Genomic DNA, 14,755 nt, shown 5'->3' with positions numbered 1-14,755 from the left:
TTAGGAACTACGGCACACCGGACAGGCACGAGTTTCACCCCAGGTCCCGTTCGGCCGACCAGCGGTCCGCCTTGGAGCGGCCCATGTACACCCGCTCCTGCTCGACCGAGCGCGCGCCCGACGGGCACTGCATGAGAGCGTCCATGCCCACCCTGCCATCGGGACACTCCGCGCCGTCCTCCCCTGCCTTGACGAGGTGACCCAGACTGGATCCCGGCAGCCCCGACTAATCGATAGTCACCCGTCATCCCCTTGCTCCTCCCACAACGGCCATCCCTCCAGCTCGGTCAAGCAATCAGTCCCTCCCCCTTTTTTTGTTCTCCTTTTACAGCAGTGCTTTTATTTTTCTGCCCATCCAGCCACTGTGGTATTGCAAGTTACTAACATGTAGTTCTTTTTTGTTGTTGTCGTTGTCACACACCACTTATATTCAGACTGAGTATAATGGTGATGGGTTTTCATCTATTGCAGTTCCTTTACGAACACGACTGGTAATTTGACTTTTTGTTTCGCCTCCCCTTATTCGTTTGCATGCGTTGTCTCATCCCTCAGTGAAGATGAGGTTCAGCTCTTTCCTTGCAGGGACACAATGGCGGAAACGTGCCAAAGATTCTAATGTTATTTTCCTTTTCGCATGTAGTCCAGCCATAAGGGGACACTAAGATAAACCACACGGGGATAAACCACATTTGTCTGTAATTTTTGCTTCCATGCTTTTTCCTTAGCACTCCACCAGTTCCATTTTATACTGTGAAGTGCAGGAAGTTTATTTGAAAACATTGTGCAAACTGTTGGTCTTTACAGAATCTAAAAAGTCAGTAATTTAGGCCTGAATTAGTTAGGGCACAATATTTTGCACAGAGCTTTCAAAGCAGCTAATATCCTCTCATATTCACTATTAGAAGCAGCAGCCCCTGCATTTGGAGTATATTAACTAAGCGTAAATCATTTTAGCACTGTAGTATAGTGTTACATACTGTACATTACTGCAGGGGATGGATGGGATACTCTGACGCTTGTTAATAACAGGCTCAGTATTTAGAACATCATGCTTTCTCTGTAGTCTGTGGAATATCAAAAGGAAAAAAACATCTTTTGCTTGTTATTGCTTTGGAAATTTATGTAGGAATCAAAGTTCTTGAAGAGGATTCCGATCTATCTGAGTTTGTAAACCATTCCTGTATGAATCCCTAACTCCAGAGAAATGTTAGTTTGAAATAATGATGCATATTAGACAACAATTTCTCAGAATCACTCTGTCCAGAACATTACAGGCCAAAAGCCTCCTCACTGAACATCCTTAATTTACAACCAGATGTAATGTGTGTGTTGCTGCAGTCTGGGGAGTGTGTTTCCTTATGTCTGTGAGCACAGCTATTACACTCTGTCATTACACCCAGCCATCAGATGCTGTCACTCTGTAGGCAACAAGCATGCGAGAAGCTCTTCTATGCTTCTCAACCCCGCCCCCTGCCCCGCCCCCTGCCCCACCCCCCCGAGCAATTAAAGTGTGGTCAGCACACACGCCATACGATCTCTGCTCGGCTTCCTGCTCCCTGCATCCTCACAGTCTCTGCATGGCACTGATTGTACAGGTGATCTATATATGTGGAACCGCATATATATGACTGATCGCTACAATCACTGTTCAACAAACAGCCCCTTCATTCTCCCCATACAGCAAGGCCTGATAACCTTAAGTCTCCGTGTAAAGTTGTGGGTTCATGTCAAATTACTTCTTCTACTTATGAGTTCAGTGTTTAGCAACATGCTAAGTACTTTCTGGAATACTTGGGATTTGGGGCAGTGATCAATACCAGTGACTTAGTCATAAAGCCCTGGTTGTGAATTGCTGAAATGATGTTGGGGTCACAGTTTGTCTGTAAAAGACTTGGCAAACATACATGTTGTTATTTGTGTTTAGCACTAATATGCATATAATATACAACTGCTATTGTAATGCCTGTTATTCAGTAAATAATTATTGCTGGGGCTCGCTCACATGCTGTTAGGATTAATTCACCCAGATAATGGAACCTCTGGTCCATTCTCGCACATGCAAGCTTCCAGAAGTAATGAGATGCCGTTTGTGTGTGGCAGGGCGCACCCCCGTGGTGGATCAGTCCAAACCAGTCCCACTGGCACATCTGTGAACAGCAGGAGAGGACGGCAACTACCACAACTGCCTCCGAAGGGGACGCTCGAAAGAAGTAAGTGGTTTCCTGGCAGTGAACCTTACTCCTGATGCATTGGGTGTGTTGGAAGCTGTTCTGAAACGCTCACATGATCCTGTGATGAGTTGTTTCATAATGTTTAGGAGAAAGCTGAAAAGTACATCCACCATCTAGAATATCCTACAGTTCTAAGGTGAAATGTTATATGTGATGTTTTTTTAATATGTTTGAGTGCTCGGATTACTCCTGGGAAACTTTCACAGAATCGCACTGTTGAGATTTGGCATGTATCCAAAACCTGATGCCACTTGATGATTGCGATGCTGCCTTGTGAAATCCTATCAGCATGCTGTCAGCCAGTGTCTTGCGGTTCAGTCTCTGAATCGAGTTCCAACCTGAACCACACTGTCTGATTGCAAGATAATGTTTGAAACAATTTTTCCACATCACAGAGGAAAGCTGGTAATGGTTGAAATAACAGTGGAGAGAGCAATATTCTTTAGGAAGCAGTGTCTTGGGTTATTATTCAGAAAAACCTAAGAATCACTGGACCTTTTATAATATAACAGATTTATCGGATCCGTGGACCTGCTCGCTGGTGCCACAGAACTCAGACTCCACTTGAGTAAAGAAATGTGAAGAAATAGCCCTGCAAAAACAGGTGAAGGAAAATGTGACGTTAGGCACCAACGTTGGCTTCGCCTATTCTGCTGAAGCGTTTCACGAGCCCAGGTTCAAAAGTCGAGAGGCGCCAGCAACGTGCATGGGCTGAGATCCGCCACTGCGTCGTTTTGGTGCGAACGGAAATGATCACATCCCTGTGGGCCATAATCGGCCTTCGTTCAACATCGCCACTGGTTTGGGAGAAGCGTTTCTTTCATTTGTAGCAAGGAATCTGGATCCGGGGCTATTGCAGGCAGCGCGCCGTGTCCGTGTGTGTTCGCAACGGGAAGTTCTGCGTCGTTTTCCGTTGTGGAGCCACAGCCACGTCGACGCTGTGTTCCTCTCATCTCTGCAGCGCCCCACACGTCCTGTTCGGAACCAGAATGGTCCACACGCCGCTGTTAATGATTGTCACTGGGTAATAATGCGGTGGCCTGTGCACATAGCGATCCTCTTCGGATGAATACATAAGTGTGTATACAATCTGCCCGTGTCATTAGGTCGCCTGCATAATGTGGGCGTCAATACTCTGCGACTGTGACCGTTATTTTTCCTCGTTATTGAAGGCGCACTTGAGCTCCCCCGGGTCTTTTCTGTGGCTTGCCTGAACAATCCCTTCGCCTCCTAACCACAGAGAGGCTCCGGGGACGCGCGTTCCACGAAGCGGGAGAAAATGATGAGGTTGTGTTTTCAGAAACGATTAGTTTTGTACCTATTGGAAAACGCTGTGTTGTGTGAGAATGGGAATGAAAGACGAGGTGGTTGTGTAAGAGAGAGAGAGGGAAAAGGGAGAGGGGAAGATGGAGGAGAGATGGAGAGAAGAAAAGAGGGAGGAGAGAGTGAATCAGTGCAGCGGGGGCTGTCAGATTGCTGAGAGAGAGCCTTTCATCACTGTCAGAGTGTGTGAGCATTCAGCTCGCCAGCAGTAGTAGGCCTAGTGTGTGTGTGTGTGTGTGCGTGTGCGTGTGTGTGTGTGTGTGTTTGCATGCGAATGTGTGTGCTGCTACACGAGATCTTTTAATTTTGTACCGTCTATGCATGATTTATGCTATTTTAGCTTAACAAAGCCAGAGGGTGTACTTGTAAGCATATGTGGGCAATGTTGAGAAATAGAGGCAATTCAGGCTACATGAAGTTTACCTCCATCAAGGATGAAAATATGTTGCCATGTCTGGTTTGTGTGCACAGCTCTTTTTAATACAGTTCATAGATGATCAGTATTATGAAATTAATGCAACATGAAGATGTCTGGTATCACTGGTTTCTGGTGTCACTACATTCTGGTATCACTGGTTTCTGGTGTCACTACATTCTGGTATCACTACATTCACTTCTGCCCCGTTTTGGCATGTGCACTTCAGAACCTGCACTGTTTCTCTGAGAAATGCAGAGAACCGTGACCTCTGAGCTGTGAAAGTAAACCATGTAGCTGAATGTCACTGAGGTGGCCTTTGGGGTCAGAGGTCAGCATGGAGTCACTAACCATGTGGGACAGACTGACTGCTGGACACGTTACATCATCACGATCACCATGAAATCGAATTTGATTAGAGAGAACAATCGAAGTTGATGCAGTCATTTCTCATGAGTCACTAACTGTAGTGTAACATCTGTCTCTATGGCTGCCATACACTCGTTTATTGTCTAAATATTTTCATTTTGTTCCCTCACGTTATTTGCCACCACGTCCCCATCTGTGTTCTGTGACGTCATCATAATCATCCATTTCCTTCTGTCTCTGACCACCGCCCAGATGAAGAGGAGGAGGAGCCTGTGATATATTACTCCACCCCACTGCACTCATTTGAGGCAGATGCAGGTGTGTCCTTCTGAAACCCCTCCCACTTTTCTGTTTCACCTGTGCTTTGATTTCTCCTTTCACTTTGGTTTGGTTGCCGTCGTCTTCCATGCACACTGTAACTCGTGTTAATTTAGGTATGTACGAACGTGGCTATGCCTGCATGTACTCGAGCGTGCAGGCACCCGGTTCTGGCTCTGTCATTTTGGCGTGTGAGGAACGTGCGCGCTCACACACGTGCACGCCTACGCACGTGCACGCTCGTGCTCAGCTGCTCACACGTGTGCGAGGCCAGGAGCTTCCAGCAGAGAGCCCTTTCTCACCCGCCCATCTGTGTAGGTGCTGGTCCATATCACTTATACGAGTGTGTGTGTGTGTGTGTGTGTGTGTGTGTGTGTGTGTGTGTGTGTGTGTGTGTGTGTGTGTGTGTGCCTGCTCTCTCCTGCCACATGCTCAGCTGGCTGTGTGTGTGTGTGTGTGTGTGTGTGTGTGTGTGTGTGTGTGTATGCGTGTGTGTATGCGTGTGTGTGTGTGTGTGTGTGTGTGTGTGTGTGTGTGTGTGTGTGTGTGTGTGTGTGTGTGTGTGTGTGTGTGTATGCGTGTGTGTATGCGTGTGTGTGTGTGTGTGTGTGTGTGTGTGTGTGTGTGTGTGTGTGTGTGTGTGTGTGTGTGTGTGTGTGTGTGTGTGTGTGTGTGTGTGTGTGTGTGTGTGTGTGTGTGTGTGTGCCTGCGTCAGCTCTACTCACTTCCCACTTGTTCACATTTCATTCACCAGCGAGTAACACAATCCCAAACAAGCATCAAATTGCATCAAAAAAGCATCAAAGAACAAGCGATTTTAGCTTTGGACCAAATTCCAGTGGAAAATCAACCGATTCTTGTGGGTTTGTGAGCGGGGACAATATGCAGGACAAACCCCGCCTGATGTTGAAGGATCATTGCTGAAACGCAGTGTTGATGCGTGCCCAGCTGGGCCGAGCTGAGGTGTGTGTCTAAGCTGATTCAGCAGTGAGGCCTGTGCGGGAGACCGACAGGGGGAGTGTGGTGGGTGCGGAAGGGGTGTGGTTTGTGCAGAGGGGGTGTGGTTAGGGTGGAGGGGGTGTGGTCAGGGCCTGTGTGTGCTGTGTAGGGTACTGACCTTCTCGCTCTCTGTGCAAGGCTGTCAGGGGAGGTCTCTGATGCTGCCACTCAATGGGAGGAAAGGCAAGTCGTGAAGGAGGTGTGGCAGTGTGTGTGTGTGTGTGTGTGTGTGTGTGTGTGTGTGTGTGTGTGTGTGTGTGTGTGTGTGTGTGTGTGCGTATGTGTGTGATTTGTGGCTCTTACTTTTCTCAAACTCTTACTCTGCATCTCATATTTTCTAGGTCAGTCTGTCCCTTTTTTACTGCTCTGTTCTGTCTCTACCTCTAGCTCTCTCTCTCCCTCTCCCTCTCAATCCCTCTCACTCTCTCTTTCTCTCTCTCACTCCCTATATCCCTCCCTCTCTGATTCTGAAGCAGTGTGTCATTCTGATGCATGGTGCTGTGTGTAACGAGGGCCACTGTGGGGATGGTGATGGAGGTGCCCAGTAGCCTCTCCCCAGTAACTTCTCCCCAGTAGCCTCCCCCCAGTAGCCTCCCCCCAGTAGCCTCCCCCCAGTAGCCTCTCCCCAGTAACTTCTCCCCAGTAGCCTCTCCCCAGTAGCCTCTCCCCAGTAGCCTCTCCCCAGTAACCTCTCCCCAGTAGCCTCTCCCCAGTAACTTCTCCCCAGTAGCCTCCCCCCAGTAGCCTCCCCCCAGTAGCCTCCCCCCAGTAGCCTCCCCCCAGTAGCCTCCCCCCAGTAGCCTCCCCCCAGTAACTTCTCCCCAGTAACCTCTCCCCAGTAACCTCTCCCCAGTAACCTCTCCCCAGTAGCCTCTCCCCAGTAACCTCTCCCCAGTAACCTCTCCCCAGTAACCTCTCCCCAGTAGCCTCTCCCCAGTAACCTCTCCCCAGTAACCTCTCCCCAGTAACCTCTCCCCAGTAGCCTCTCCCCAGTAACCTCTCCCCAGTAACTTCTCCCCAGTAGCCTCTCCCCAGTAACTTCTCCCCAGTAACTTCTCCCCAGTAACCTCTACCCAGTAACCTCTCCCCAGTAACCTCTCCCCAGTAGCCTCTCCCCAGTAACCTCTCCCCAGTAACCTCTCCCCAGTAGCCTCTCCCCAGTAACCTCTCCCCAGTAACCTCTCCCCAGTAACCTCTCCCCAGTAGCCTCTCCCCAGTAACCTCTCCCCAGTAACCTCTCCCCAGTAGCCTCTCCCCAGTAGCCTCTCCCCAGTAGCCTCTCCCCAGTAGCCTCTCCCCAGTAACCTCTCCCCAGTAGCCTCTCCCCAGTAGCCTCTCCCCAGTAACCTCTCCCCAGTAGCCTCTCCCCAGTAGCCTCTCCCCAGTAACCTCTCCCCAGTAACCTCTCCCCAGTATCCTCTCCCCAGTAGCCTCTCCCCAGTAACCTCTCCCCAGTAGCCTCTCCCCAGTAGCCTCTCCCCAGTAACCTCTCCCCAGTAACTTCTCCCCAGTAACCTCTCCCCAGTAGCCTCTCCCCAGTAGCCTCTCCCCAGTAACCTCTCCCCAGTAACCTCTCCCCAGTAACCTCTCCCCAGTAGCCTCTCCCCAGTAGCCTCTCCCCAGTAACCTCTCCCCAGTAACCTCTCCCCAGTAACCTCTCCCCAGTAGCCTCTCCCCAGTAGCCTCTCCCCAGTAGCCTCTCCCCAGTAGCCTCTCCCCAGTAGCCTCTCCCCAGTAACCTCTCCCCAGTAGCCTCTCCCCAGTAACCTCTCCCCAGTAACTTCTCCCCAGTAACCTCTCCCCAGTAGCCTCTCCCCAGTAGCCTCTCCCCAGTAACCTCTCCCCAGTAACCTCTCCCCAGTAGCCTCTCCCCAGTAGCCTCTCCCCAGTAGCCTCTCCCCAGTAACCTCTCCCCAGTAGCCTCTCCCCAGTAACCTCTCCCCAGTAACCTCTCCCCAGTAGCCTCTCCCCAGTAGCCTCTCCCCAGTAACCTCTCCCCAGTATCCTCTCCCCAGTATCCTCTCCCCAGTATCCTCTCCCCAGTAGCCTCTCCCCAGTAGCCTCTCCCCAGTATCCTCTCCCCAGTAGCCTCTCCCCAGTAACCTCTCCCCAGTAACCTCTCCCCAGTAGCCTCTCCCCAGTAACCTCTCCCCAGTATCCTCTCCCCAGTAGCCTCTCCCCAGTAGCCTCTCCCCAGTAACCTCTCCCCAGTAGCCTCTCCCCAGTAACCTCTCCCCAGTAGCCTCTCCCCAGTATCCTCTCCCCAGTAACCTCTCCCCAGTAGCCTCTCCCCAGTAGCCTCTCCCCAGTAGCCTCTCCCCAGTAGCCTCTCCCCAGTAGCCTCTCCCCAGTAGCCTCTCCCCAGTAACCTCTCCCCAGTAACCTCTCCCCAGTAGCCTCTCCCCAGTAACCTCTCCCCAGTAGCCTCTCCCCAGTAGCCTCTCCCCAGTAGCCTCTCCCCAGTAGCCTCTCCCCAGTAGCCTCTCCCTGAACTGACTCACACCAGCTCACAGACTCTGGCCCTCAACCCAGCTTGCTGGATCACTGCAGTGTGCCTTTATTAGTGCGAAGCACTATACGCCAAATTAGACCCAGCCCTGGGTCTTCACTTCACCGAAGCCATCAAACTTATCTAAACAGTGATTTAGATAACTAACACAAATAGAACACCTATTTTTGTCTGCTGTTCAGTTTAATTTGAATTTTATTATGTACGAACATTATAATTGCACAGAAATATTAGGCTATAACTTTAAGGGCATTATATCCACCGGTGTTACAATGTTAAGAATTCCTTTTGTTATTGTAACAGGAAATGGAATTGTATTTTCCTTAATGTGACAGTTGCAAGATTTGTCCAGTAGATGGGGCAAAATCCTATCAAACAGGAGCTGTTCACATTTTAAGTGCTGAACGACCTAGAAAAAAACCATGCAATATTTCTCCTTCAGAGAGCCCAAAACAAATGACTCATATACTGTTAATGGTCAAATCAAACTTCAGAGGACACAATCTGACATCTGCTCCAGAACCATGTCGTTGGAAATTAGAAATTCAGACAGTGTCATTCTAGCACTCTGGCGAGGTATAAATCTAATTTTAATTCACATATGTTTTTGAATCATTAATTGGATTGCTGTTATATTTTGACAAACTAAATCCAAGATGGTCTTTGGAACAGCGGTGGGTGGAGTTTGGCGTAGGTGGTGCCAGTGGAGAGACAGTGCTCTAAACCCTTTGCCTCCTAAAACCTTTGCCTGCTTGGCCCACCTTGTTTTCTTCCTGTTTGCTCCCACACCAACCTGCATCAGTAGAGGTGACCTGGGAAGACCAGCGACGCTTGCACGATGGCCCCGCCCCTGCCAATGGGCACCTGGCCCCGCCCCTTTCCCCGCCTCCACCAGGTCGGTCCCGCCCCACTTGGCCCTCTTCTCCCGTCTCCTGCACTGCTCTGTCATCCAGGGCCAGTCTAGCCTGTCGTTTTCCCCTGTAGACACATTTCTAGTGACCGGTCCCTCTACGGGTCCGTCTCTCTGGGTGTGTGGGAGGTCCGGAAACCTGAGCACAGGACTGGATCATGTGAGCCCGGCCCATAGTGAGCGTGTTGGATATTAAACAAAAACAAGAAGCAGGCACCCATAGAGCGTTCGGTAGATCGGCTCATTAGCGAACAGCACAATTGCTCGTCTGCGTGTATCTGCCCCAGATTCTGCCGTGGCATTTCAGGTGAAGTGAGGCACGCGAAACACAACTGTAGGTACAACAGCAAAACTCTGGACAAGGTCGTAGTTTTTTTTTTGTGTGACCTAACTGAAAAATGACGCAGGCGTCTGGAAACAGCACCACCGTCATGTATCAGCAGGCAGGTTAGCCAGGTTAGGGAGGATATCATCCAGGAACTTTGTGTAGAAAGGTCCGGGTTCCGCAGAGGTCCGGGTTCCGCAGAGGTCGCTCTCCAAAGCGTACGTGCCGTCTGACGCGACCTCAGCAGCTGTACGTCAGCCAATCAGTGCTCGCCTCCCCTCCTCTGCTCACAGCCTGAGATTCAAAATGATTTGAAGCTAACTGCCGCTCTGTGGCTCTATGCCGAGAGACTTCTAGGCAGCTTCTCCAAAAGGCCTTGTACGGACCGTGCCGTGACCTAAGGGAGATTAAAGCAGATTCTTGACATATGGGTGCGTTCCGTTCAGCGCTCACGGAGTTGGGCCCTGGTGAAGTGTGAGACAGAGATGAGAGACAGGGGGTGTGCTTCAAGATGGGATTGACTTCATTGTCTGGGTCGCCATGGGTCATCGGGGGCGTTTGGGGGGGGCTCCCCAACAATCGCCCAAAGGAAGCACTTTGCTCCACTGAAATCCAGACGGGTGTTGGGTCACTGAGATCCAGTGGTTCAGGTTTGGTGTGCCATTAGTGATGCCTGTATATGAAATCACTACTTGTCTTTAGTAAAGGGTAAAAAATGGGTAGAGGGAGAGAGAAAAAGAGAGAGAAGAGACCGTCAGCAGATTCTGATGTTCAGTTTGAATATAGAGGAGGGGAGACAGTTCGATCAGAAGTAAACAGTGTCTTGGGAGAAGATACATGTACTTTCATAGTGGGCATTATATGGTGTGTGTGTGTGTGTGTGTGTGTGTGTGTGTGTGTGTGTGTGTGTGTGTGTGTGCGTGCTGAATCACCTTTGGAAAGGCCACGATTCTTTGGTGCGGCACTCTTTGAGCAATCAGGTCATCTTTCCTTGAACTTTCATCTTCCGTACGCAAGCGTTTCCTGTTGGAGCGTGTTTCTCTCCTCTCTCTTCTGCCCTGTCCCTCTCTCTGGGCCTGTCTCCGTCCCTGTCTCCGCCCCTGTCTTCGCTCTGTCTTCGTCCTCTCTTCACAGGTTTGTGTCTTCGGTCGGTCGCCCGCCCCGTCAGCATCCTCTATTAATGCCTCTTTAACGTTTCCAGGACACGTGCAGGAGAAGTCATCTCTCTCTTTCTCTCCCTCCTTTTCTAACCTTTCTTTGGTCTGTGCAGTGTGTTTCCTGGCCTTGGTCTATTTTAGTGTGTTATTATTTACTTCTTGCTTTTTGTTTTCTTTTCCTGTTACTGTTATTATTGTTGATGTTGTATTGTTTTGTGGATGTCTCCCCCCTCCCCACCCTTAAACCCTGACATGTTCCATGCTATTAAAACAACCCCCTTTACGGCAATCAAACCCTCTCACACCCATCTCCTGTCTCCTGTCGTGTCTGTCCACTGTGTGTGATTTGACCCCCCCCGTTCAGATGACATGGAGCTGCCCGCTCGGACACACTCAGGTCTGTCTTCCGTACTTCTCTCCACCTCCCTCTCGCTTTCTTCCTTTCGTTCTCTCTCCTCCGCTCCTCCGCTCTTCTTTTCTCCGGCCGCGTGCATCCTGCTTCAACCGGGAGAGTCTGCGCTCCAGCGGACTGTGTGTGTGTGTGTGTGTGTGTGTGTGTGTGTGTGTGTGTGTGTGTGTGTGTGTGTGTGTGTGCGCGCGTGACCCCACGCTCCCAACGGCCTGCTCGCACACCACAAACGTTCCTCAGATGGAACCCTTTCAGCTCTTCTGATGCTGAGCTCTCTATTCTTAGTTAGTGTTCTGAGCAGGGTTTTCGAACTCCACACAGATCCACTTTTCCCATTTGAGCTGTTACATTGTCCATTGGCAGGCTGTTGGACTTTCTTTTGACCTCCGTCATGAAGCCCCTTAATTAAACCTTCTGAACACATGCCATAACCAGATATTTCACTCTTGACACATCGTCCTGACTTCAATTTGATAATGATTTTGATAATGAGCTACTGTAGCTCCTATAGACACAGCGGCTAACTATTAACGTCCGTTCAGGTTTCTCACAATGAACCTGAAATCAGATTCTACACCTCACATCCAGGTAGTGATCTTAAATGAAACAGGCTTCATAACAGCACTGTCAAAAAGTGAAGCCAATGTAAATGAAGGGCTGATATTAATTCTTCTCAGTAACTCAGTCGTCATCTGTGAGTGTGGCGCTCCTCACAGCCCCCCGTTTGGCTTGCTGTCCCGCTCACTGCTCATTGCATCACATCGTCATCCTTTAAACCAAAAGTAGAGAAAGTTTGTTTGTTTTTGGTATTACTCATGTCAAAAGAAGCAAACAATATATCCCAGATTCTCAGTAGTGACCGCTATAGATCGAGGAACAGGAGCCAGACACCTGTCTGTCTTTTACCAGAAGAGACAGGTGTAGTGTCTGGCAGGACGACCTGAGAGTGTTTTTTTGCACAGAGACGAAGCCGTCTTAGCGTAGGGGTCCGCGAGGTGTGGGGCCGGATGTTTTTCCAGGCGGGCGGGTCTGCTCCGATGGAGCGGGGGATCGCAAGGCACCGTACGGCGCCGGGCAGGAGGCCTTCTCGTCTCTCGTCTCGGACGATCCCCTCCCCCCCCCCCCCCCCCCCCGAATCAGCACTCCGCGCGCTCCCGAGAAAGCGAAGATGGATGCGGAGATCGCTTTTGTGCTGATTGCAGACGGTAGTGCACGGGTGCACAGCGTGAAGAAAGTTGGACGAGTGTGGGGAGGGTTTGGTGGGGGTTTGTGTGTGCACGCCTGTGTGTGTGTGCGTGTGTGTTATTGCGATGTGGAAATATGTGCTAAAGCTTAGAAGTCAGCGCTACAGAGGCCCAGCATTACAAGACGTAGCATTCCAATTTCTGTTGCTTTTGGGACTAAAGTGAAGCGGTTGAAGGCCTCGTTGGGCCATGCGAGCACCAGCCCATCTGGATGGGTGAAGGTGCTGCTCTTCTGGGGTGCTTCAAGGTGCCGCTGTCTGTGCAGATCAGGCCGCCCGTAGTGTTTCCCATGTGTGGATGAACAGGAAGAAAGAACAGCTCGCCGACGTGACGTTTGCATCATTCTTTGTTTGCCATTGCCGTGCCATATCAGAGACACATGATGATCAATTCAATTTAGCTGGGGGGGTGGGGGGGGGTTTCTTCTTCTTGAATCTTGTATCACTTCGCCTGAAACCAATTAGTGCCAGAGCCTTTGTACACACCTTCCATTGCTCATCAAGGCTTTCCCCAACCCCAAGCCCCATCAGGCCTTTATGGCAAACACACACACACACACACACACACACTCATTCACTCCGATGGCTCATTGCTGTCCTGTATGCTCGGTAGGTGCTATGGACATGGAGGAGAGGACGAGACAGATGAAGCTGAAGGTGGAGAAGGGACGGCACGGCGGAGGCTCTGACTCTCGACTGGAGCAAGAGCGCCACGCCAAGGCAAGTTCCGCCTCCCCGCACCCAGGGGGCGCTCTCACCCAGGGGGATACGGTTATGGCTAAAGGTGGTTATGTTCAAATAATGTGAAATACATAGGCTCTAATAGATGGCATGACTCTAAACCGAGTTAAAAACAGAAAACATCCACAGATGTTTGGACATGAGTGGACACAGGTGCACACGGACTGTCTAATGCGTATTACAGCTCATGTTTACCCATCCCGTGGTTCCTAATGACCTTTACCAATAGTAGGAAAACCGACCGTGTGGACTTCTCAAAAACACACTAGTTCATAATATGGTGAAGAGCACAGACACCACACTGAGGCTCAGGAACCCAGCATGTGAAGTTCTGTGAGCTTGCTCCGAGACTTTGCTTTAAATGTGGGCCACCGCTCAGGTCTGCGTTTTCAGCACAACACCTCGACCCACTTTCGTCCGCCCACGTTCTACCGGTGCGGCGGTGACCCACTTCGGCGACGCTTCGTCTTGTAGCAATCACGCGCGGTCTGGTTCATTAACGGCCCTGTCGTACGAGACTGGCACATCAAAATGTTGTTGTTTTTTTATTGATTTGTTGTATAATGCAGTTAGGTCATATATTTGACTGTATTAGACCATACTAGACCCGACTAGTGTGTCATGTGGCCATGACCCGGCTTTTCGCTTCCTGTCGGTAGACAGACTGATGTCACAAGATAAAAAAAAAAAGCTCTTGAAATGTGTAGTGTACTGGCCCCTTAAGACAGCATAGCGAAGGACACGGTGCACACAATCAAGATGGAGTTTTGTGTGTGTGTATGGGGGGGGGGGGGGGGTCGCACCGGCGTGACACTTGCATACGAAGCAACAAAGACACAGGGCCTTCAGGTTTGAGCAGGCCTCTCACGGATGACGTGGGGAGCTTCTCTGTTCACCCAGAATCGAGAACCAGCACAAGGACACTTCATTTCCGGACCTGGAGAGCTTAAACGGGGCAGCTGCTCGTGACCATTAAACCTAGAAACTGAAAAAGCTCAGTCTGTGCCGGAAAGGGGTTCAAGAACACAGGACTGAGACGTCCATGTCTCACTCCGCACAAACAGGTTTAAGAGCACAGGACTGAGACATCCATGTCTCACTCCTCACAGACGGGTTTAAGCTCACAGGACTCAGATGTCCGTGTGTCTCTCTCAGTAGCGAACCGTGACCATTAAACCTGGGCCCGCTCCCACCCCGAAAAAAATTGTTTCCTTTCCTAATCAACTGCAATAAATAAATAAATCAAATCAAATCAAATATATTTGTGTAGAGCTTTTCACAACACATGTTGTCACAAAGCGCTTTACAGGATTTACAAGGTTAACAATACTATGGGTCCAAATCCCTAATGAGCAAGCCAGAGGTGACAGTGGCGAGGAAAAACTCCCTAGATGGTGGGGAATAGGAAGAAACCTCGGGAGGACCAAGACTCAAAAGGGAACCCATCCTCCATTGGGCGGCCCGTTAACACACAAATTACACAAAAACAAATGATACAGACGAATACACAAGTTACAAATAAATCACACAATCAGGCTAAGTATAAGGTAACTAGAATGAAAGTTCTGGGTGTTGATAATGTAAATGTCTTATGATGAACGCCAGGTTTTCATTCCGTGTCGGAGTGATGATACTGTATTGTAGGCTCCAACTGCAGTGTTACTCCCCAGGTGAACCTCGGAGAAGAAAGGGCTCTAAGGGCTCTTTAAAAAAAAAAAAAAAAAGACGACAGTACAGCTTTAGAAACGCAATAAACAATAATATCTGTACTAGATAACTTCTTAAGCAAAATAAGGTTCCAACAAA

General features: G+C 49.9%; 1 protein-coding gene across 7 annotated transcripts in view; it reads left to right on the top strand.

The window, feature by feature from the left end:
* rims2a (regulating synaptic membrane exocytosis 2a) overlaps positions 1 to 14,755 on the top strand; it is a 126,015-nt gene that overhangs the window by 80,175 nt on the left and 31,085 nt on the right. For 2 of the 7 annotated variants that reach the window (XM_077013091.1, XM_077013089.1), the window contains 3 exons: positions 2,101 to 2,210; positions 4,591 to 4,656; positions 12,822 to 12,928. In XM_077013091.1, coding sequence (XP_076869206.1) covers positions 2,101 to 2,210; positions 4,591 to 4,656; positions 12,822 to 12,928 — 283 coding nt within the window. Of the gene's footprint in view, positions 1 to 4; positions 197 to 2,100; positions 2,211 to 4,590; positions 4,657 to 10,920; positions 10,954 to 12,821; positions 12,929 to 14,755 lie in introns of all 7 variants that reach the window. The other 5 variants (XM_077013092.1, XM_077013090.1, XM_077013088.1 and 2 more) reach the window with 4 other exon arrangements.

This window comes from Brachyhypopomus gauderio, chromosome 7, assembly GCF_052324685.1.
Source record: "Brachyhypopomus gauderio isolate BG-103 chromosome 7, BGAUD_0.2, whole genome shotgun sequence".
Taxonomy (NCBI): Eukaryota; Metazoa; Chordata; class Actinopteri; order Gymnotiformes; family Hypopomidae; genus Brachyhypopomus; species Brachyhypopomus gauderio.
This window is presented reverse-complemented; position numbering and strand designations above follow the sequence as displayed.